The sequence below is a fragment of the Tinamus guttatus genome, unplaced genomic scaffold (genome assembly GCF_059628265.1).
Source record: "Tinamus guttatus ecotype Peru unplaced genomic scaffold, ASM5962826v1 Tinamus_guttatus_pri_ptg001602l, whole genome shotgun sequence".
NCBI lineage: Eukaryota > Metazoa > Chordata > Aves > Tinamiformes > Tinamidae > Tinamus > Tinamus guttatus.
The window spans coordinates 4672301-4697390 of NW_028290136.1; the positions used below are offsets into that span (position 1 = coordinate 4672301).

The window sequence follows — 25090 nt, forward strand, 5'->3', positions numbered from 1 at the left end:
TTGGTCAGTAAGAGGATCCCTTAGCAGGGCACTTGCACCTGCCCCTGGCCTTATCGCGTTAGATTGACGGGGTGGCAGCCCAAAAAAGGCAAAGGAGAGTAGTGCACCAATGAGGCCCGGCTGGATGGATGCTTGGGAAAGGGGGAGGGAGGCAGGCACAGGAGAGGGAGCTCGGTGCTGCAGGGATCAAAATAAAAACCCTGCAGGGCAATCTCCGAAGTCACGCTGATGCTTTGCCAGGTGCCCCTTGCACCAAAAGGCTCCTGTCCTTTCCCTTCTCCACCAGAAAGGTGACTTCAGAGTTGCAGCTGCAGGTTCTATTGCAAAGACCGTGCTGAGGGGGTAAGCGCACGCGTGGAGCAGCAGCAACACAGACCGTGTGGACGTAATCCCAGGCACGGAGGCCGGGAGCTTTCAGAAGCTCAGATCGCAGCTCCAACGCATAGCTGAGGCACTTCTGTGATATACATGTCAGTGTGTTCTGCCGCTAGGGACCGTGGCTTGGCTGCTGCCACGTGTCCAGAACCTAATACTGGATTTTCTCCCTCTTCCTGCACGGCCAGCTAAAATTCCCGGGGCATAAAGGATAGGAGGGGGCTGGTAAAATTCGCTCCATTCCTCCATGCTATCCAGATCCCAGTTCTGCTATCCACGATGCCCTCTTCCCATCAGGCTGTTGCCTTCTGCCACAGGGACGGTCCCAGTTCAGTGCCTGCACGCGTGTGTTTGTTAGGGGAGCCCTTTGGGCAGGTATTTCTTAAAATGGGAGATGTTACCAGATGGCTTTCCAAATGTCAAGGGCCAAATTCACTTCTGCTGCAAGCAGGCAGAGTAGCCTAGGGTTCAGCAAAATGGAGCCTAAGTCAGAGCTGGAAATGGCCAAGTGTTGACACACACACCAAGCATCAGGGTTCAACATCGCAGCGCCCAGCCCTGAAAATCCCCAGGCTGGACCATAGTGCCTCTAAGGACAGCTAGACAGGGCCAGCCGTTCAGAAGTACCATTCCCAAATTAGCTGGTTTGGCACCCTTAAGATGTAAAAGTCATGGGCTCCGGCAGCCGCTTGCTTTAAAGCGTGCTGGAAATTGCTGTGATGATAGCAAAACCTATGACTAGCATTGACCGAGAGGTGAATGTTTTCACAGCCAAACTCTAGTGGCCAAGATTGAGGAAAAAATATATATATATTATTTCCGCTGTCGTTATCCGCATGGGATTTCTCCTTTGGAGTTATTATTAAGTATAAAAACGCAGTCCTCAAATCTGGGCACTTGGCGGGGAGGGGACTACGACTCCCAGGGTGCCCCGCGCCCGTCCCCATGGCGACGCGCGCCGCTCCGCGCCGGCCGAGGAGGCCGGTAATGGCGGCGGCGCTGCGGGGGCGGAGGGGGAGGCGGGGGTCCCTGTGCCCTGCTCCGGGGACGGGGAGCCGCGGCGGCTCTCAGGGCGTCGGGCCGGCACCACCGGGGCCTCGTGGCGGCGGTTGGGCGGAGCGAGGTGGCGGTTGAGACCAACGCGTGCTCGAGAGTGGGGAGACCGCTGCGGGGGTCCCTGCTCCCCCCCGCATCGTCCTCCCTGCGTGGGAGGCGGGGGCCGAGATCAATTTCCACTTCTGCCGCTGCTTTATATTAATTTCTACAGTGCTACCATTTTTTTTCTGTTTCTTGTTTTCCTTCTCTCCTGCTTTTCTGTCTCTTTATGTCCTTTTCTATTCCTTTTTTTTTTTCCCTTGGCTTTTGAAGCTGAACGTTTCAGCTCAGCGCACACTGCGCATTGTAACAAATGAAAACAGTAGTTTAAGTTTAGTTTAAGATATAATTTGACTTAAGCACGGTTTGGCGAGAAAATTATGACAGTGCCAGATCACATTTAAGCAGAAATGTGCCAGGGTAGCTGCTGCCTTATTGACATTTTGAAACATGAGTTCCCATCTCTTACGGGTTTCTGCTCCAGCTCCGATTTACTAGCTCCCAGGCACTCCTCCTTTTTCCACTAAGGACAGTTGTTCATATGAGAGAGTGAAAAGGAAGGTAATTAGTTAGGTTTGCTTTAAGCATTTTGTGCAAACCTAAATTTTAATTTGTCATTTTCTTAGGGAGTTATTATGTGATTTTTCCCTCATTCCCCTTTAATAAACTTAGGTCAATTTTAAATAAAATGCTATCTCAGGGGGAAAAAAAAACTTTAAAAAGTGGTTAAATATTCTAAAAATATTTTCTGTTTTAGCTTCAGCTGCTTGTTAGTTTCTACCTGAATTGAAGAATCATTTTGACCCCTCCGCATATGCCTTTTGCATAATTGCTAGTCTGCAACCGCCCCAAAAGTATAAAAACTACTTAAGCCTTTTGTTATAAGTTCATGTTAGTTTTTCTTAAAACTGCAATAACTAGAGTTGTTCATGTTCTTATTAATTGGACTACCAAAAGAAGACAGCTCCCCTGGGGCTTGGAAGCTGATCAAAGATCATCACCAAACCAAATACCTGACAGCAACAATACATTACAGGTGATGTTTTCACAGTTATATCCTGAAGATGTGGATAAATATCTTACGGTATTTTCAAAGGAAACAAATATGCTAAATATAGGTAGGCTGTAAAGAAATTGCTATTAAGAAAACCACTGGAATTTTGCTTAATGTTTCTTCTAAAAGTGTGCAGAGCCATTTTATTATTATGTGTTTCTATTCAGTGAGCTTGTTTTCACAAATTATTCTGATTTGAACATAAGTAACATCCCAAAGATTAAGAAAGCTCTTAATATATAAAATAGATGTTCTGTTGTGCAGCTTTAGTTGCTGCTGTTTATCCTGCCTGTAGTGTTAATGTATCTCTTAAGATGGTTTTATTTTCATGTACATGTTCCTGGTCTCATTTGTCATCTAAATATTGAAAAATATGACCAAATGGCTTTTTTATTATATAAATAGGCTGTTAGAATTATGTAAGAACACAATTAGAATTATCAATTAAACCAATTTCTAAATACTATCTAGGTACTTGTTATAAATATTTTTAATATTGCAAAGCAGTTTTTAACTATTAAGCAAAATTGCAACTGCACCTCTGCCCCGTAATGTTAATCATGGGCAAAATATATACCTTACAAACCATAGTATCTTTTCTTTTGTGGAATTACAATACTGGCATTGTAAATCTTTAGAAAACATATGCCAGTATTATAGTGAATTGTAAGGTAAGCTACTGCAGCTATTTCATGCTGCAGTTCTTTCTGGAAACAGACTTGCACACTTGTTATACTGTTTGGCATTACTTATGCTAAGTTTTTTATGTGATCAGCTCACTAACATTCTGATTCCTAATAGGTTATGGGTGTCAATTTTTAAGTGTTCTACAAGCAAGATAATGATGAGCTCGGATCATTGTTTCCTTCATATTTTAGTACAAGAAGATAATAGGTCAGGAAGTGGTACAAAAAGCAGGGACGCTAATGATTCTGCAAAGACAAATGAGAGTATTAAAAGCATCATCTGTGGCAAAAGTAATGATTGTGGGCAATGTTGTAGAGAATATGAAAGTGATAATTCTTATGCTAACTATTCCGAGGACTTCATCAGTGACTGCTCAGAAACAGCTAAAAAGAGCAATAATTTAAAACTATCAGGAACTGAAGAGAAGAAAACGCAGAAAAAGAAAAAAAAGAAAAAAAGGCAGCATATCATCGCCCCCAAAGGTAAAAAGGTAATTTCTGGTAGTAGTGAAATGAGACTGTCCTGAAAAATGTATCTGTTCACTTTCTTTGGCTTTTTTTTTTCTGGTTTGGGAAACAGTTTTATAGTGCATTTAAAAGAAAATTATATTTCAAAAACAGGAGAGTGGAGAGATGTAGATTCCCTAGATTCCCTATACATTATACCATTGTGTGAACACTTTCGCAATCCTTTTTCCTCATTGTTGAATTTGGGAACTTGAAAGTAGCTCTCCCATGTATACTGTAAGTTCTCTGTTTTTGAGTGTGCATTGCACAAGGACTTTGAGAAGCCTTTCCTGAGGAAAAGTTACTCAAAAATGATAAGTTTGCACAAAAGTGCAAGTTCTGACAAAAAAAGCTGTATATTTTGGCCAGCGTAGTCATAGTATATAATATAAAGTTGAATTGAAATTAGCTGAAAATTAAAATCAATTAATCAAAATGAGTGACCATATAGGACAAATATATTCCATTTATGTAAATGCTAGCAGTAAAGAATCCACATAAGCATTTTTTTTCATACCTAGACATACACTTTCTTAAATCTCACCACCCTAAGTCAAAACATAACTATAAAACTGGTGACCCATTTCCTTCTAAGCTGCTCAATTTTACCTGGCTCTACAAAATCTAAAAGATGCAAATCTATCAAAAAGGAGTAAACATTATTTCTCCATTTTATTAAATAAGTTTTATGCGTGTCAAGAAGTTATCCTGGCGTGAAACCACAGGACCAGAAAGAGTAACCAAATATTTTTATCTGTTTAGCAGAAAACATCATTATTGACTTCTAGCTTTGTTGGATCTTCTAAGTGATTGGTTTTGGTTGTACATGGCAGTTTGACAGGATCAATCTCCTAGGAACAAACTTAGAGCTAGAATTTTCATCCTACATGATGTGGTATTAGATTTTACAACATTCTGTTAGCTTTTGCAATAAAGTGTTTTTCATTTATATCCGGTCATCCCATTGTGGCAAAAACTAAATTAGCAATGTAACCATTGTCGCATTTTGCAAATATTTGCATGGCCGGGTTCAGGTTCATATTCGTAGTCCTTCTGCAGTGGAAATGAATTCTACAATTTGTGTTACAGAGAATATGCAGGCAGGATATTTGCTTCTTTTCTTAAAATTTGAACAGTTTTTTTTTTTTTTTTTTTTCCCACAACACTGGTTAATTTTTTTTTTTCACTCTGGAAAGACTTGATCATCTCTGGCTTTGATGAATGACTGTATTCTCTTCTCTCTTTACCTGAATCTCTATAATATTTCTCCTTAATTCATTTAAAGCATAGGTAAAAAAAATAAAGTACTCTGTCCGAATCAGTTTCTCCTCCTCGTCATTCCTGATCTCAAGTTCTTTCTGTCCTTTCCTTCACCTTGACTTTAATAACCTTATTCTCCCCTTACAGCTTTATATGATTTAAGTCCTGTGTACTTGCCCACACTTTGTCTTCTGTCAGGGTGGTTGTCAGAACAGAGACCATCAGGTTTGTATGTTAAAACAGCCGAATATATCAGATATTTAGGGAGCAGGGACAAAATATGAATGAGGGGAGTGTTCCCCTGCACAGCTTCCAAACTTCTCTGCATTGTAATCCCTATTTTATTCTGCCCAATCACCATTGTAATTTCCTTATAATCCCCTTATCCTTGTGGGGGGGATACTCCGTGCAGTCCTGTGGCTTAAGGCTTCTCAGCTTTGTCAAGTAAGCAACTTTCATGTTTGCTGCCTCAAAAATAAGGTGTCAGTGCCAGGGCCAAGCCAGGAACACCAATCTTTTTCCTGGGAAGGTGAGGAGAAGACTTGGACAGTAAGCTGTGGGGAGTAGCAAGGCTGCTGGTCCAGCTGACACCGCAAGGAAAGGGAAAAGGTAGGAAAAGGTGCTGCTGCTGAGAGGAGCTACGTGCTCTGCAGGAGCTGCCGCCCCACTCGTCTCTCTGTAGCTTTCCAGCACTCCAGCATAGGTGGTGGAAGCAGCGAGGTCCTGGCTTTATGCTGCAGTTTCCTCTTCCTTTTTTTGCCCCTGTTTTGGTGTTGCTTTCCTTCTGAAAACTGGTGTTTCCTACCATGAGCCTGCTCTTATCAGTAGTTCATGTGGAGATTTTCCATTGAATTCAACAGATGTGCTTAAATAGATCTGCCTCTTTGTGGGTGTTTGTTTTATTTTAGGTTAGGACCTTGCCTGCTTTATTGCTAAAATACTACATGATTTATAAGTAATCATAATAATCATCTAGCAAAATGCTGCAGGAAATGCCTGGAGAGCTATTGTGAAATTATTTGCCTGGAAAGGAGGAAAACACTCAGATAAACGATCTTGACTATTTTCAAAATTGAATTATGTTTTAGAAAAGGGAAATGAGAGTAATGCACTTAGAATGCTAGGCTGTTTTTTTTTTTTTTTTTTTTTCTCCCCCTTCTTAATTCCTGTCTAAAAACAGTGCAGACAATTCTGCAGTTATAGGAACATATGCAAAGGTAAAAAACTTAGGTCAGTTCAAAAATGACTTGGAACTTGTAGGAAGCTGACAAGAATTCCAAGCAGCAGAGAAACTTAAATATATTACTGTGATCACTTGGATTTTTCTTGAGTTCTTGCAGGTCTCTAGATTACTATTTATTTTCTTCCATTAACGAATTTCTCTATTTGAGATCCATTCTCTATTCAAGGTCCTCCTTTGCTGAAACCTTTGGGAGTCTTTCCAGATGGAATCATTTGCTTCATCAATCCCCAATTCACAGATGTATTAGTGACCTGTATGATTTACAGGGAGAGAAAATCTCTTTAACTTGATGTTGGAGTAATTGCTTTAAATAACTGTGCTTTAGTAAGTGTTATTCACAGGGTATTACTGCAGTTGCCTTAGAGGACAGCATGTACTTAGTTACCCTTCTTAATGGAATATGAGCGTGATGGCTCTTTAAACGAAAATGGTTTCAGAGAAGGAAAGCAAGGAATCTCGACCTTGTAAAGACCCAGTTATGGCTCAGGGCAGCGTATACACAGAGGTAAAAATCTGTATGGGTTTATCCCTAAAATATTGGAATATTGGAGTCTTAGTATAGATGTGGACATTTTGTCAAATATAGCACATTTAAGTAGCTTGGCTGATCAGTGTTTTAACTTATATGAACTATAAATAGTGATTTTGCTGTCTCAGATGACACAGTATCATTTTGCTTTGGTCTGAATGCAGGAGGGAAGAAGTTGGCACCTAAGAAAATGCAACATAAGAATACTTCATTTTTAAGTCTGCAGAATAATGTGATTTCCCAGAAAAAAAATGCCGTGGCTCAACGAATATCATCAGCAAAACTTCAGAAAATCAGAGAGCTGAAAAATGAACTATTTGATTTACAACACAAACTAGAAGCGTCAAACTTAGAAAACCAAATCCTAAAAGAACTTCAGTGTCGGCACTTGAAAGCAATAGGTAGATATGAAAATTCAGAAAATAACCTGCCTGATCTTTTGGCAAGACATTATACTGAGGTAAGAGCTTTAAGGAAACTCCTGAGGATGTCTCAGGAGGAAGAACGAAATACAGCCAGGAAGCTCAGAAAAGTTGAAGCAGAGTTGCTGAAAAATAAAGATGCTTTGCAGGCGTTGCATAAACTTTCAGAAGACAAGGCTCTTGCAGACAGAGATGAACTTAATTACAGGTTATCAGTCCTTACAGAAAAAATGGAAGTCAATAATAAGAGAATACAGGTAATTTGTTCCACAAATACAGTAGTATGCGCATTAAGAAGAGAGTTTCTGTACCACATAGGTAAAAAGTTCTTCTTAAATTAATGCTTCTAATTGAACCCTTGTAACACTGAATATTCTTTTCAGTGTACTGCTGCCTAGAACAGAACATCTGAAGAGCTAAGTCCGAAGTCCTATAGATGAAAAAAGAATATATATATATATGTATAAAAATAGCTGAATTCAGACTCATTTGAAATCTTTCTGTTTAGAGAGGTGACAGAAGCTATAAAAAGCTTGCAAGATGGGATGCCCAACTTAAAATTTTAGTAACCATAATTTTAGTGCACAGTATAAGATTTTCTGGGTTCTGATCGTAAAATACTTGCTAAAGTACCTAGTATTCATTCACGCTAAGCCTCTTTATGCTGCCACGGTTAATAGCACTCTGAATAGAAATGGTATCTTAAATTTTATCTCCAAGATGACTGTATTCATTAATCCATAAGAAACGTACAGGCTTATTTTTCTTATTTAAATGCCACTTTACACTTTTGTTTGGGGTTTTTAGGTTTGAAACTAATTTTTGTTCATTTTTGGCATAAACGTTGGGATACTTCATTAGAATATCATACATTTCAGAGGAATATAATTAGAATCTTTATTGTTTAGCGTGCTTAATTTTTAAAATCTGATAAGAATTGGAATTCTTGAACAGTCAAACTGAGAACATCCATATTTTAAAGTATGTAATATTTTTAAGGTCCTTGAAAAGCAGCTGAAGTTGAATGATAACACCTTTAGTCGTCAGTTGGCAGATGAGAATAAAAAAGCTGTTGAAGCTGGAATAATTACAAAACACTTGCAAATGGAAATTAAGTCTCTTCACCAAAAAATAAAGGTATTCAATATTTTAAATAGGTTTCTGTTCCTACAAGATGGTTCAAGTATTTAGTGCATTTATTTTATCTATTCCTTTTCCCTCATTTATATTATTTAGTTTTGGAACATTTGGTTCCTTAAGTGAGTGTGTAGTCTACAAAAAAGTCAGAAAGTGAAATAATGAAATTATTTTAGGGTCTATTTGTCAAAAGTTAATGTAGTTAAATAAGTAATCAAAACAGAGATTACTCCATAACCATTTGAACAAGTAATACTCACTGACTTCGATAAATATAGGTCAATATATTTATTCGTCTGTTAACTTTTTATAAGCTTCCTTTAAAGAACACATTCAAATCAAAATGAGCCAAATATTACAACCTGCAAAACTAAACTTTAATTAAAAATACTATGTAAATGTTGCAACGTATATATATATTTAGTTCTAGCATGGTTTTTAGAAATATTTTTTTTTCAGTCTCTTAGTTTAATATTTGTAAACCAAACATAGCATTATTCTACTAAAAGAAAAGCTAAAAATATAGAAATAAAAAAGCAAAACTGACTCCTGATTTTTGACAACATCACTCAAACAAGATTATCCAGTTGTAAAATCCCGGTGTCCCAAATGTTGGGCAAGGAAAAAGGCACAACAGTCTAACCAGACACTTCCAATACTAATTCCCTTCTGGACAGTTTGACCTCCTACATGAGCAGATCTGGAAAAGGGGAATAATAAAAGTTCTGGGAACACTAACGTAAAACTGTCTTGAAATCAGAATTATTTTAAAGTAGAGCTCTTATCTTAACACTTGTCTGAAATACTTCAATTTAGTATGTTTTCTATAGTTTTCTGTGTGTCCCATTCTCTTATGTTATCTTCAGATTCACAGAACCTGAATTTTTTTTTTACTGCAAACAAGAGGTGAGATACATACCAGCCCTATTTCTGTGCCAAAATATTCTTACACATACATAGTTTGGACACCCAGCCATTCACACCCTTCACAGTGTTCAGGCAATCCCCACTGAAATCAACCTGTATCTACAATTTAGAGGCAGCCCCTATTTTCCACACTAAGAGGAAACAGTACAGTGAGAATGTTAGAGAAGTTCCTTGTCCATGTTTAAGATGCATATCAGTATGGAAACAGAAGGCTTGCAAAATAGATTTATAAAGAATTGTTCCCCTGAAATGTGGCACCTACCAAGCAGAAGGTTGTAAACTAGAGGAGTGTATGTAGAAAAAGTCACTAAGTAAAATAAACCAGGGAAGTGAAGCCAAAAATACTCTGAATAAAACAAAGAATGATACATGGAGAGAAAAAAAAATAGAGAAGGCTTGAGCACCATGTCATGAAAAAGATCATGCAGGTGGTCAGGTGCACTTTTACCCCCGAAAAAGGGAGAATTTGGAGTGGCCCATAAAACATGAGTCATGTCCATTGATGTGAATGATAGAGTCAGCACATGGCCTGACAAAAAGCCTAATTGTTCACAGTTGTCTCCCAGTATGGGAAAACTAGGTTGGTAGAAAGTAATTCTTAACACATATTAAAGGTTTAATACTGTTTACTTCTTCCCAGGAAAAGGAACGAGAACTGTGTATAAGGAATATATATGCAAATCGGTTGCTTAGAATTCCAAAGGACAAAGGCGATTCAGCACCTCATGAAAAAAGTATGTGTATGTTCCTTTTCTTCCCTCGTTTAGTTATGTGAAACTTGCATTATTTTTTAACTGAGGCATGTTTTCAAGAATAAAAGCCAAAATGGCACTTTTATATGGTCCAGAAATATCCTAGCACATACAGTTTAAAGACAAGTGCTTGTTTCTTCGCTCATTGATTTTACAAATACAACACCTGGCCCATATTTAATATTTAATCCAACTTTCAGCATAGCATTTAGTATACATATGGTTCTAGTATACTAATGATGACACCAAAGTAGTGTTGCTAGTTTAGATACATTTTTATACCAATAGCTATTTGTTGATTTGATTTTTGGCAAGATGAAGTTAACAGTTCACTTAACTTTTGTTGTCTGACTTTTGCCCAGCCCGTTCCCCTTGACTTGGCCAGGTGAAGTGGCCATCTTAACACTGGAATTCCCACAGTGTGGCTTACCAACACAAAACACCTCTCAAACCACCCTTCTATAGCAAGGCATCAGTGTTAAGTACAGCACTTCTTTATGAACAAAAATCATGAATTTGGGTCTTAAGAAGCTGTTTTGTCATATTTAAAGTCCATAGTCCCTTTAACTTCCAAACAGCAGAAATGCCTAAGTGTCCATTACTGAAGCTTCTGCAATTTTTATGTTGTTGGGGGTGTTTTCAGGTTATATATTTTTTTAAGTTTCAAGGCCAGCCTGATGATCCTAATGTCTGCTTGTCTGATGATCACAATGTCTACTCAATCTTTGTAGTCTTTTGGTTACATAGGGTAGGTACATTCAAATGGGCATTCAGAGATTATAACCCAATTATTGCACATCTTCTCAATTATTTCTATGAACAGATTTTTTTTTTTTTAGAATAATGTAGTGGAGTAATAGATGATCAAAGTAGAGTAACAGAATGGAATAATTTTATAAACAGGGGAAAAGAAGAGCTGTTTAGTAGAGAGTATTTCTTTCACATGCATGCTCAGGCAGATATTGAGGAGAAATGTTTAGGATATGTTATTTTGTCTCCCAGCCATTCCAAAAGCAAATACCTTCTGTGGGATTCAGTTGCCTAATCATGGGCATCCAGTGCCATTTGGGATGTCCCTGGACATTCTGCCTGGCGCAGTAGCTGTGGGGGCAGAAGGGCACGGGTGTCCCCTGGGGCTGCGTGCTCTGGGCCAGCCTCGTGTGCCTACCCCGCGCACCCTGCGGCCTCCCAAGCAGCGTTGGGCGCCTCTGCTCCGACAAGTCGCTCCCACCCCTTAAGACTGAGAGAACAACAGCTAGAAACAATTACAAATTATGCAACACAGCAGCTGTTATATTGTCCATATGCTCACTCATCAGGGACAAAGTGTTGAGGAATGTAATTTTCTTGGAAGTATTTATAAACTTCTAAAAGATTGCAATATATCTCAGATGAGATGTACTAATAAAGATGTTTTCTACAGAAATCGATAAATACATTTCAAATATTTTATTAACACCAAAAGTAACATTTTTCCTCCTACATTAGAACACAGTCATTCTGTTGATATCCTTAAAAAAATACACATACAGACACACGCCCTTTAATTTTGGATGGTGATCTGAACGTGCAGTTTCCTGAGTAAGCTCCTCTGGTCAACTAGTCTTGCTTCCGAAGTCAAAATGAAATTGGCATTTTCTTCATATGGAACAGAAGAGCACTTGAAATTTATTTACTGACAAACATAACTTCTGAAAATACTGCACTTGCCCACAGGATTCTTAGAGATACCGTGCCAATATGAAGCCTTCTAGTGGTCAGTTGTTTATGTTTTTCCTAATATATTGCCTTTGCAAATCCATTACTCTGCATTAATGACAAGTGAACTACAGAGGAAAAAAAAAAGTGTAAAATTTTAAAAATTCTTATGTCTCTATAAGAGTCCTGTGACATAATGTGAAAAGGTGCCTGGTAAAGTTCTCGGATCTTTTGGTATTGTTGGCTACTGAGGGTTTCAGTCTCTGCCAGTTATGGAAACAGATGATTTAGAAATCTAGAACCAGATTTCTTTTTTTCCCATTCACATATAGACATGATTTTTCCTGTAACAGACTAAGAAAAAGCTACTTTGTTTAAAAAGTAGCTATTTTCTATTCTGCATTTGTAAGCATTTTTACCCATCAGGAAAGAATAAAAGAACTGTAGGGTTGCACTTTTTATCACCCCAATAAACATCTGAAGGCAGGTGTTTAGAGTATACTAGCCATATATGCATAAATAAAATTTATTTTCTGAGTAAATCCAAGAAATGAATTTCATAAAACTCTGCATGAGAGAAAAGCTTGCTGTGTTTGGGAGGGTTAGGCCACGCGGGCTCACCTAGAGATACAGCTCCCCCTAGTCCTGAATGTAAGGAATGCTGACCGGGTTTCTGCTGGAAAGGCACCAAAGCAACTTTCACCTGGTTCAAAATGACGACTGCTTTTCTCCACATCATCAGAGCGATTCCAAGTCTAGTTTTCAGCATCCTTATTACTACCAAGCAGCAAACACTTGAAGATCATCATTTAGTGGATAGTCTTCCTCTGCTTTCAGAGAACCAAACTGGGAGCAAGTGTGAATCTTGACGTGGGTAAGATCAGTTTTTGCTTCTGCGTTAGCAACTTTCTTAGCTACTGTATTTCTGTGACAGTTATTCCAACAGGATAAGAGAACAAGGAATGTGCTTCTCCCCTCTCCCCCATCATCCATGCAGGGATTGCTTTTAAAGTCCCATTCAGCCACTTCCTTGGAATCTTTAAAATATTATGAATGTTTCAAATAGTGTTAAATGTTTCCTCTGAGGAAGTCTGGTTCTGCAAAGCCTTACATAAATGTTTAACTTTGAGAAGGGTTAGCAATTCAGTCATAAAGTGTAAAAGCAAGCACACTTCCTATCCTTGCAGGATCAGAATTTAGGAAGCAGGAAGCTGAGGCCCTAGTGCCAAACCTCTCTAGGGCAACCTTGGCTTAGGATGTTAGCGTGCACCTGAAGCACATGTGGGCTGTGCGTATAGACACCTTTGTCTGACTTGACACATTGTATCTGCACAGCACTTCTTTGTACATCTGACTAAAACATTGAGGATTTACTGATGGAAATGCTCAGAAGTGCAGATGGCTGAATTCACACGCTTTACTAATAAAACATCCAAAAATGCTTAGACAATGAAGTTAGTTTTAGTATGTCTTTGGACAGGTCATTCACAACATGTGAATCAAACTCAGCAATGTTTTGTTTGTTAGTTATTTCCGCGTTTTACTTTACTAGACAGGAAACTCCTACGATAAAGACAATGACGCGTTATTTAGTGTGGGATGCGTTATGGGACTAGCATTCATTGATACATACTGACATATACTGCACCAAGTTTGAGTGTCATAACCTAAGGCGTTAGCTAACACAACCTGAAGATGGAATCTCACTATGTGTATGTTCTAGTTTCAGCATTTATAAACCAGACAAGATATTTATTGAAGTGTATTAGGGCATGCAGAAAAAGCTATGCTTAAATCCTAGACCAAAGGCTAGTATTAGGTTATTGATTTGCTAGACTAGGTATCTTTTATTTCTACCAACAGGGTAGTTCCTGAAGCTACTACATGACTATGTAGTGTATGCACTGTAATGACTGGCTGTTTTCAACAGGTGTTAGTTTAAACAAGTCAGTACAAGTAGACAAGCAGAGTTTTAGGTCACTGCTGCTGCCACAGCACCAAAACAAAGAAAAAGAAAAAAGACCCACTCAGCTATCAAAGGTATGAAAGATCTAGATTCAATCTTTTGTTAAACTCTCAATTAAGCTGTATGTTATTGTTTCAATGCTATACACCTAATAATCCAATTTGTCATCCTACCTTTGTATGATTTGCATTTTGTTTGAATATAATTATTGCAAATGTTATAGAAAATATGTAGGACGAAAGTTGCCATACAAAATAAGAACATAATAGTAATAGAAATTAGTAATTTTTTGTGAGTATTCCACTGATTATGTACTTTTAAAAGGTGCTGAACAAATGTTTTCCTTTATTTTTACTTTTATTTATCAATTAAGGAGGAAAAGCGTTCAGAAGATAAAAATCAAAAAGATAGAGCCAATGGATCACACACAGATGCCCGATGTAGAGCAGAAAAGCAGACAACCAAGAAAATCCCAAAGCTAGAAGCTCTGAGTAGAACATGCAGAGGTATAATTTAACATTTTGTTTTTCTCAGAAACTATTTGTTCTTGTGGAAAATTGAATGAACTGCTGATACTGATATTTATATGGGCTTGATGGCAATTAGCTGGCATCTGACAGACACCAATCAGTTCAACGCCAACCTAAGAGTCACCAAAATGCAGCTGCTGGACACAGAAGTGAAGCGGGTTGCTAAGGTCACTTGCTAGTTGAGCAACAGAGCTAGGGATCTGGAATAGGTTAACAACTTCCACATTTTGCACTTCTCCTTTTCAGCCCCCAGCCTTTCCAGAGCCCCTCCTTTAGCCCCTCCAGATAACTGAAGTCAACATTTGTCTTTGGAATTCCCTTTTCAAGCTCACAGAAAACACAGGTCTGCTTGTGCTCAGTTCTTTGCCGGACTCTCTTTAGGCTTTCTTGTTGCTATCAGACTTACTTAATGAAGTCTTATTTAGTTTTTTTCACTATTCTGACTTCATACTCTTTAATGTGGGATTTTTCCCTTCATTTTGGTGGTACTCTTTGTTTCTCTCCAAAGCACAGGAACCCGTTACAGTTTTTCCCCTGCAACAGACCAGTGTTTTACTGTAGCATTGAGTATACATATACCTTTGTATTAAAAAGCAAAACCAACTCACTAGTAGGTTAGAGAACTGCAGAATATTCTGCCCCATGCAAGAATAAAGCCATTTGTCAATTAATTTAGGGAAAGAAAATCATAGCTATGTTCAAGTTCCATTTAAAAGCAAAAAGATGACAGAATTTTGATGCACTTTGTCTTTGATGTTATACATGACTTTTCTGGCCTTATATTTAGTCTTTAAGATATTGTGAGGTATTCAGTGCTATTTTTAAACAATATTTTCATGTTTATTCATGAAATAAAACTAAACATAATGAAAAGGTCAAAATGAGGGCTGTTTACTAATAAACATAGCCAGATGGGTCAAGATTTAAACATGAACATTGTGCCTTTAAATATAACCAGGTCTCTTTATTTTGACTTTCTCATTATGTTCATTATGTTTAGATAGAACTGAAGAGCCAGAAACAACTTAGCTGTGAAATAAAAAAGTAAAGCTTTCTTTCCTCAGTGCTTCATAAGGTTTCATAAGGTAACCAGTGCTTCTAGGTTTCTAGAATCCTAAAAAAAAAAAAAATCACAATATTTGATTTTAGAATTTTTAAGGGAAGGCAAACCAGTGATGGAAGAACATACATGTTTAGAATACATGAAACAAGAGGAAAAAAAGAGAGAAGAGCAAAAAAGGAGAGCTGAATTGCTTAAACAGGAGCTGAAAAAAATGCTGAAAACTGAACAAACTCCTCTAGATGACATTCTAAAAAAGAACAAGCAAGACGGAGATACAGTGGAAGAATATGAACAAAAGCCAGACAAACAGTTAAATAGTAATAGGAAGGAAGACAGTAAATGTGTAACTCCTATGCAAAGAAACAAAACACCTATTAGACTGAGAAAACAATATGTATTCTCAGAAGCTACTGAAAATTTGCATCATGGGCTTCCTACAACAGGTGCAAAATCCCTAACAGGCAGCCACAGACACACATTGCAGGAGGGCAGCGAAATAGCTGAATGCAAGGTGAAAAACTCATTTGGACTGTACGAACCATCTTTTGGTAAAGTGCCCAAAACAAGGCAGGACAGTTTGGTCGAAGCGGAAGGCTGCACTCATGTGACATTCACTGAAAGGAAAAGCAGTCTTATGAAAGAACTCTTTGGAGCGAGCTGTGTTTTAAAAGACAACCACTCAACCAGTACCATGAGAGAAGCAGGGAAAGAGAAGTGAAGGGACGCGCGGTTACACGAGCAAACTTCACACCAGCACTACGAGCTTACGATGTGGGCAGCTACCACCCATGGAATCATTATCAGCAACGCCACCAGTGAACACAAAATAATGATTTCCCTCAATATTCAAGTATATTTACTTGAATACAACTTAAAGTTTTGAAGTACTGGGCATTTTTAACATTTACTGAAACATGTTTTACCTATGGATGTTTTTACCTTCAAAAAACATATTAAAGGCCGCATGTATTGAATTTTTTTTCAGTGAGTCCTCAAATATGATCCATCATCAAATCATTTGTTACAGAAAAACATTTGGGGGAGGATCATAGTACATTTTACTAAGAGCGCCTTAACAGCACCTTTTGATTATTTGCTAAGCTCCTTGTGGAGAGATACCCAATTTCACAGTGTTCATCATTTGATTAGTACCAAAAGTGCTAATTGGTATTTTTTTTTCACTCTTGCAATAGCCTGCAGAATTCACACAGAGTAAAATCAATTCGATATTACAGTGTTTTCACTAGCATTGTAACACACTCATACTTCATTCTTTTCCACTGTTAGAACAGATCAAAGCAATTTGCCTGGTAACTACCCCAGCTGACATCCCAAGATGAATGCGCCAATGTCAGCTATTGTTTTGCAGGTCAGGCATATCCAGTTCTCAAAAAGATTTTAAAATATCCTGTTTAAGGTTGTGTAAGTGAGGGTAGAAGGATAACTTGATTACTGCACCTTCGCAGTAATTCATGAGACATCAAGTATTTGTTAAAAAGCAGAATTAAGAAAAACTGTGCTCATATTTATTAAATTTGAAGAGAATTTAAAGAACAAATTCAAAAATTATTGCCCAAAAGGTTTAAAGATGATTAAGATATTTTGATCTTAACCTACTTGCAATGCCTTTCTCTTCAAAGTCTTAGGTATTTTTTCCTTGAAGTCTTGATTAAGCTGTAGAGTGGACAGATTTCAAAGAACAACAACTTAGAGCAGCCAGAAGAGCGGGTGTTTTCCCTCTATGTACTATTAATACTTATACAATGTATTTGCTGATGTTCCCAGGTTCAGATCAGACAAATACACATAATCCAACACCCCCATCTGTACTGACTACATGACCAAGTGTGTCTGCCCTCTACTTAGACAAATGTTTGACTAGAGCAGCCCACAGACCACATATTTCATTACTCCGTGCTCAAGGTGGCTAAAGAATGAGTAGCATTCTGAAGGTGTTAAGCTTTTCTTGACCTCTTCATGTGAAACTTTTCAACAAATTAAGTGACAGTATCATTAGCCACGTCTTAAAATTCCAAAATATATCAGTCGTAGTTAAATAATACGCCCCAAATACTTCAGAAATAAATATCTATTAGGTCAGTTGATTCCAACTGTATCTCCTTACCCCCCAAAAATATTTTTTTAAACAAAAACTGAAAATAACCTTTTAAAAACGTGCATTAGAAGAGGTGGTACAGTTGAAAGCTTTTATTTCATGAATAAAAACAGAATTATACATAGCAGACTCAACTCCTACATTTTTTTTCTTGTTGATAAATACATTTATTTTCATGCTGGTCAAATGTAATACCTAAGATAAAAACAAATTTTAGTCCTTTTTTAATTAACATTTAAGAAAAAACATTTCATGCATATATATACACATATACACAGAGAAAACTTATCCTGACCATTTGAAGGAATTCTAAAGGTAACATTTAGTACGGAGGGGCTCCGAGACATCCCTGCAGGAACACGAAGGACCCAAACATAACACAACTAGTGTGTTCCACTGTACAGAGCAGGAAGCCCTGGAGTCCAGCAGAAAACGGAAGGTCGTCCATTTCTACAAGAGTTTTGTTCAGGCTCATGTCAAAAAAAAAAAGAGGAGGGGGCGGGAATTTGTGGATCAAGAATTAATAAAACCACTGCTTTGTTTAATGGGACAACAGTGATAGGAGTTGGAGATACCGCTGAACTGTGGAAGATGCACTGCTCAACAGGCATAGGTGGAATTCTGTCCTCCTTTAAACTCTGAATATTCATGGCTGTTTCCTGTAACTAAATGTAGCAAGAAGGATGTGCTCTGCAGTAGATTGTTTTCACCTCTCCTCTTGTTTGTACGACTGCTACCTTCTCTTGCTACTTTAGGCATCTAAGTCACTAATTTGCCTTTTTTTCATGATACGCTCCTCTGAGCTATCCAGAACTGTCATTTACGTATATACATATATATATATATATAGCAGCCAAAGGAATGTATTCTCTGAAGGAACAGCACAGTCTTCCACTTTAATCTTCTTAATGTGAAGCTTGAGAAGCTGGTCAGACCTTTCCTCCCAAAACATGAAAGGAAGTAGTTTCAGTGATACTCACTCAATTTGAGAAGCAGGAAAAAAAAATCATAGAAGGAAAGCTCAGTTTTCAGTAAAAGCAGGAAAAAAAGATTTCAATGTATTTTAAAAAATAGGGCAGAAGAAGTAATCACACCCCTCCTATTTGGCAACTGACAGAATCCCAAGAGGCAGCAGGCAGATTGTGCATATTGTATCAATCACGCATTTTCCAAGATTGTACAAGAACACCTCAATTCTAGTGCAAAAAAAAAAAAAAAGCAAGGAGGCAATTCATTCTGTTTCACACTAAGCCAACCTCTAGTTCCATCTGTCACCAAATATAATTCCACCTTTGGGTGAAGCGCTGTATTATACAGCAAAGAAACAACAAACCTCCCAGAACAATTCCTAATGCCAGTGCATTTCCAACGTAAATGTTTAAAATCCAGCATTTTTATGCCATGACAAAGTTTTAAGATCATGCCATGAATCGCCTGTCAAAATAGGCAGAGACTTTACAAAGGACAATGCTAGTCTTCAAAAATTGCTAATTCTGAATCTGGAAAACAAACTAAGGAAATATAAATGTAAAAGAGTACTGACAAATATCCAACTGAAGTAACAGAAATTAGCTCAGATTTGGTCTTTGACAGAAGACAACTGTTCCCCATGTTTTGACAGTGATAATGAAAACAGTTTAGGACTCCGTGGCTTCCTTCCTTCAGCTGAAAGGGTGAAGCAGGATAGCTACGACTTTATTGCAAACAACAAGCCAACAAGTAATTCCGACACCACCTGAAAGAGACATAAAACAGTGTAAGTCAGGGCATCAACAGTACTGAAGTATACCAGCTTCTGAGACCAACTTTAGAAGTTTTAGAAACAAAACCTAAGAGTTATGAAGTCAAGGAGAGCAAAATATCTCTCTTTCTAGACACAAATCTCTCTTCAAGTGGCGGTTCTAAGAAAACCAGAAGAGTATTAGATGGGGAAGAAAGTTCTAAGTAACAGGAATATGAGTCAGTGTGTGGCATTCAACCTAAAACTTCCAAAAACATTCAGCTAATGAAAAATGCTAGCGTTGCTAAAGTTAAAGGTATGGAAAGTAACAAAATGCTTCCTCTGGTAAAAAATTAAATTCAGAGATTCAAGAGAGGTACAGAGCAAGTGGCTCCTTAAAAATTTAAGACCATTAAATCTGTATGTTCCTTTCCCCTTGCTCTGCATACAGCTGTATGTAAAGGCCCTGGAGACTTTCACTACTAATCCAGATCTCTGGGTACTGCTGTTTTAAACGCTCTATTCAAATTAATTCAAACTACCAGTTTAGTAATTTGTATCTGTGTAACAGAATACAGGTATGTCCTGACTGTAATACATCAAAGAATCTGAGGAACAAAGGGGAAAAAAAAGATTAAGAAAAATTGCAATAAATCTTTGAAGAGCGCTGTTTGCTCTTCAAGCAAAGTTCATGTCCTATTAAGGAAGCTACAAAAGAGATCCATAAGTTATTAGGAAATATTTGGCTGTTTGCTTCTCAGTTATAAGGATCAAGAAGCTTTTACTGAGTTGTCATTTAGACTGACCAGGCAAAACTGGGAAAAAAAAAAACACTCCCCAGAAAACAGATCAAAACTTTTCTATGTTTATGTAGTTACACTCCTATCAGAAATAACAATAAAATATCCAGAGCACAGATACAAAGAAACCACCTTGTGATGACTTTTTCAATGCTTTTCTGTTCTCAATTTCATTACTTAGAGAAATTTTCAAAAGCAATCTCTTTAATGCATTTATCAACTAAGGCAATAAAGGAAATTTGAAGGCAAAGAAGGAGGTGAAGCATTTTAAAGCCATTAAAATGGCCCTAAGGCTAATAAAAGCTAATAAAATGGTAAAACAGCAACATATTTTATAATTCCTTCTGAGAGAGAGAGAGGACCTAGAAGTCTAACATGGAGAATTACCCACTGTGCTATAGCTGAAAAAAATTCAGTGCTACACTGTCCTATCATTCTGCCTGTCTACCCATTCCATCAGCATACAGCCATCATCCCTGTCACTCAGAAATGTGGATCTGAAACCTGTTAATTTGTTAAACTACTCAAAAGAAATGGATTTAATTAGGTGAAAACACAACAGAAGCATGATGGGAAGAACAAGTGGAATTATGTTTCTGTAAAATTTGAACTGTTTATAAGAAACACATATGAAGTATTTACTCATTTTAAAAGCCAATTCTACCATTTTCAGTGATTTTCTTAATATAAAACTCTTTCTGATTTGAAATCTTCCCCAGAGTATACATTCTCACATATTAAGACAAAGTTGCTGTTTGAAAACAAAACCCTGTACACATTGAAAAAGCTAATCAGATGTTTGAAACTATGTTGTTACTTAAGAAATGTACGAATTGTTTTTAATTATTATTAATAGTTAAATAATAATATGCTTTTTATCATTATACTATATAATGTATTACTTATATACTAATGGATTACTAATATATTAATAATATAATCATAGTATTAGCATAACTACTGAATTACATATAGCATTGCAATATAATATTATACGAATCTACATTATGCTATACACTGTATTCTCGACGTGTATTTGTCATCATACGGGTGCATTAGCACGAAGTCCGAGGCAGTGGACACGTTCTTACCAGCCACTCCCGTAGGAAAGGCCACCAGGCGCTCCAGGGGAGCGAGCCATTTGCTCGGAAGCACAGTGACCGGCTCGGAATAGTACTTCCAGATCAGAGAGATCATCAGGGCAGCCTAGAAGGGAAACTTTTATTACATTGGACAGCAATACACAACATACATTTGCACTGCTATTCTGAAGCGGCAAATAACAAATTCTAATTAAAAAAGACTGTAGTTTATTTATTGTTTAGATTGCTCTCAAGTAACTTTTGAACGTTTTTAAGCACTTAATCTCACACACAGTTAAGAGGCAGAAGGCTTTGGAAAATACTGCATTCTTCTGAGCATAGCAGCATAGATAAAAACAGGAATATACATCATTACATTCTTATGACTGTTTTTAGCCATAATCCTAGCCATCTAGCAATCCAACCAGCTTTCATGTTACCCGAAAGTTATCATCAGGTTAAGCACTGTCATCCTTACTAGCAAAACATTCATGGAATTCTTTGGCATCGAGTCTGAACTACAGAGACAATCTGGTGAGGCCCTGGGGGAAAATGCGTGACAGCTTAAAGTGGAGATTTGCATCGTAAGCAAAAGCATAATATTTTGCTTATTCCAAAACATAACCAAAACACATATACACATATCGGAAGTTTCCTCTGCCAGTGCCACACATAAATGAAAAAAGAGTAATGGAAGAGTTAAGGTAAACTCATACATTGTCATCTCAAAACCAGAGAATTAAGAGCTTAATTTAAACTTAAAACCCCTTTATCCAAAACTACCAGACCCTGTCAGCAACTCCTCTCCTTTCTGTGCTTAAGAAGGAGTTTCAGTTTGGCATGTTTTACATCATCACAACGTCAAATAGCTGTGTGATTGATCACTGCATAATAAATGAAATGTAGAAAAAAGTATTGTTAAATTGAGGATTTGTTTTAGTAATCTATATCCATAATAAAATAATTACTTACTTGCAAGATGTAGAATACAATATTTATAACCCACTTTATTTTGGCTAATTGAGCCGTTCGTGCTTTAACTGTCAAAAGAAGAAGATCACTCTGTATTACTTACAACAATAAATTATACTTCCATAAAATTAATAATTTATTAATATATCACTCTTGAAATCAGAACGTTACACTTAAGCATCACACACCTGGTTAAAATCTGTTTCAAAATGATTCACAGATGCATCAGAATTGCCCCTCTGCTAGGTCCATTTCCCATAGAAGTTTCTTAATTAATAATACCATGAAAAGTTTGAAACACTGATCTCCTCCACAGAGAAATGTCACATATAACCAAGAACCTTGTTCCCAAATGAAAAGAGTCTCTGTGGCTGCTTATTCAATAATCTGCTTTACAGAAAGCATAAAATAAGATTTTTCTCTTCCCAGAAGGGGACAATGACTGCTGTAGCACTTTTTGCCTTATTTCATCCAGAAAGATGGTTAAAACCATTCACAAAATTATTCCTTCGTTCCATCTTGGTCAGAATCAATAATAAGAGCTCTCTTCCCAATGTCTGTTCTAGTACAGCACCATAGAACTAGTACAAAGACACTCTCCAAAGATGACACATCTGCAGTGAAACAGTGGCCACAAGTTTTACAAAATAGTGTTGCCGACTGCTAAGTAAACCACTCATATCTAGTTTAATTGAAGTTGCTGGTTAATATTTCTGAAAACAAAGTATCAAATATTCTCTTTTATCCAAGCAAAAGCGAAGGGCAACATCATCCACATCGTTCTGAGCAGAGGAGGCAGGCAAAGCAAGCGCCCTTGTGTCCTCTGTATTTTGCTGGGATCGCTCAGTGAGTTTGGACAGACACAACTACACAAGCTCTGGTGCCAAACGTTTACATGTGTTTTCTACCATGAGATAATGGATTCTACCACTGCAGAATCCTGATGGAGACAGAGCATTAGCTTTATCCTAACAGCAACGGCATAAGGTCAAACAGAGGAGCAAAAGAGTAGCAAAGATTTCATCTGGTTACCCCTTTAGATCAACACTTTCTCTCTATCCTCCTGCAGCACAACCAAACAGCCCCAGCCAAGCAGAGCACCCTTTTGCAGTGACAGAGAACTTCCATACTTACTCAAAACATCTAGGTGTACTGACTGAAATACTTACCAAGAAACAGAGAACAAAAACTTGCCTTCTCCACACTTTTCTGATGAGCATCACTAAGGAACAGTTAATATGCTATACAGTGAAGCCCATTAAAATCCTTGTGAAAACAATTTAATATCTATGATCGCACCATTACCAGTGTATGCAGAACCATGCACAGGTGAAAGACCAAAAAAAAAAAAAAAAATCAAAAGCCCTCCAAAATGAAAAAAAAAGGAGGAGGATAGTAGAAAGGAATAAAAGAGCATGGAAAAAAAGAACGGTAGGAAACAAAAAAAAAGATAAGGAGAAATATAGTTAAAATTAAAAAAAACGCTTATATACAGGGAAATAAACACTGTACTCTACCATGAGTCTTAAGCTTGTCAGTCATTTTGTTGATCTTTCTTTCCAGACGGGCATATCTAGCAAACTCATCCATCATACTAATGGTTGAGAGTTCTTGCTTCATATTCTGAATTTCAGCTCTCATTTGCGATTCTTGCTCTGCATCCTTTTGTAACAGTCGGGATATCTAAAAAGGAAAAAAATAATTATTTAACCAAAATTAACTTCATTTTTTGGAGTATGTATAAAGCATGGTTTTCTGCTCTCCCATAAAACAAGACCCTTTCATGAGGACCAGGGAAAACCATGATTTCATATGTTCTGCCATGTGTTCTGGAAGCCAGAAAATACTTATTCTTATGGTTTGACTGAGATAATAAGCCAAGGAGGTTCAAAGTAAAATTAATGCTGTAGACTGATGATTTTCTCTTACCTTAGAAAGGAAGATATAAAAGACATAAGCCTTTTCACTTACTCTTACTTAGATTTTGGAGTCAGAGCAAAACGATGACAAGGACAGAAAAAAACAGCTATGCATTTTTTTTTCCCACAATTTTAGCAGTACTGGAGTCTATAAGAATATTGCATTACTTTGGAGTGAACCACAGCAGAACATTAAGCAAATATTTCAATTAGTCATTTACTGCAACACCAAGTGCTGCCACCAAATTGCACTAATACAAGATTTTTATGCCTTACTCCAAAAGGGTGCACTGCTCTGTGTGACAGATTATTTACATGAAAGAACAGTATGACAGAAAACTGTTTGGTTTCACACATATTTGTCTTATTGGCGTTACTTGTCATAACAGTTTATTGGTTCTGTTTTCTGTCATCTACAGTTATCTACACCTTGGTCCTTTCTGTAAGGATGCTGAAGATAGACCAAAGGGTGTCCTTCTCAGTGTTTATATTGCAAAAATAACATCTTTTGCCTATTAATTTTTTCAAACTCTACATTTGCACTTCCAGAAACAGGCATGCTCATCTATTAAAAAAGGTGAAGTGGAGCTTCCTTTCCTATCTCTGCAACATCTTTGATCTTTCTTAATTTTCTTTAAACCTTTAATAGCCTAAAGATGCGCTAATTCCTGTGCAGGTTTCCCATTACTGCTCTTATTAAATAACTTTGCTTTTTCCCCTTTATACAGTGGCGTCTCCTGTTTTATCTCATTAAATACATGTGCTATGACTCCATGTACGTGCACGTATTTACAAGAGAGGACACACGCAAACACGCAGAGACCAAGGACCCCTCGCGGCGCTCCTGAGGCTCCCCCCAGGTCCCCGGCACTCAGCGCCACTCGGTGACTTTCGCTCTACGCAGCCCTCACGGAACCGGGGACACTCGCCACCCGCCCCAGCCCAACCGCCGTAACGGCCGGCGGCGGTGACGTCACTCACGGCGGCGGAGCAGGAGGGCAGCAGGATCTTGAGCGCGCTGCAGCCGAACACGGCGCTCAGCACGAGCAGCCACGCGCCGCTCTCCGCCATACCCAACCGCCCGCCGCCGGAGTGCGCATGCGCGCGCCAACGGCCCTCCGAGGGGCTCGCCAGCCGCCGCACCACGTGACGCAGGCTGGCCAATCAAGAGCGGGCGCGGAGGTACACGAAGAACATGATTGGGCGAGGTGCTCGCTCCGCCTACCGCCCCCCCCGC

The 25090-nt window shown here is 38.0% G+C and overlaps 2 protein-coding genes across 2 annotated transcripts; one reads left to right on the top strand and one right to left on the bottom strand.

Annotated features, from left to right (window-relative positions):
• Positions 1–3305: 3305 nt before the first annotated feature.
• Positions 3306–15967, top strand: LCA5L (lebercilin LCA5 like). The gene is given in 8 exon segments (XM_010217961.2): positions 3306–3612; positions 3615–3693; positions 6914–7428; positions 8171–8308; positions 9876–9969; positions 13616–13725; positions 14025–14157; positions 15331–15967. Coding segments are annotated over 8 exon segments (1863 nt in total). The 5' UTR covers positions 3306–3450; the 3' UTR covers positions 15963–15967.
• A 2954-nt stretch (positions 15968–18921) lies between these two features.
• On the bottom strand, positions 18922–24967 carry GET1 (guided entry of tail-anchored proteins factor 1). The gene is made up of 5 exons (XM_088539352.1): positions 24835–24967; positions 23452–23617; positions 21935–22002; positions 20972–21086; positions 18922–19095 (listed from the first exon to the last, which is right to left on the bottom strand). Exons 1-5 carry the CDS (start codon positions 24922–24924, stop codon positions 19022–19024), a joined length of 513 nt encoding a protein of 170 aa, XP_088395478.1. The 5' UTR covers positions 24925–24967; the 3' UTR covers positions 18922–19021.
• Positions 24968–25090: the final 123 nt, after the last annotated feature.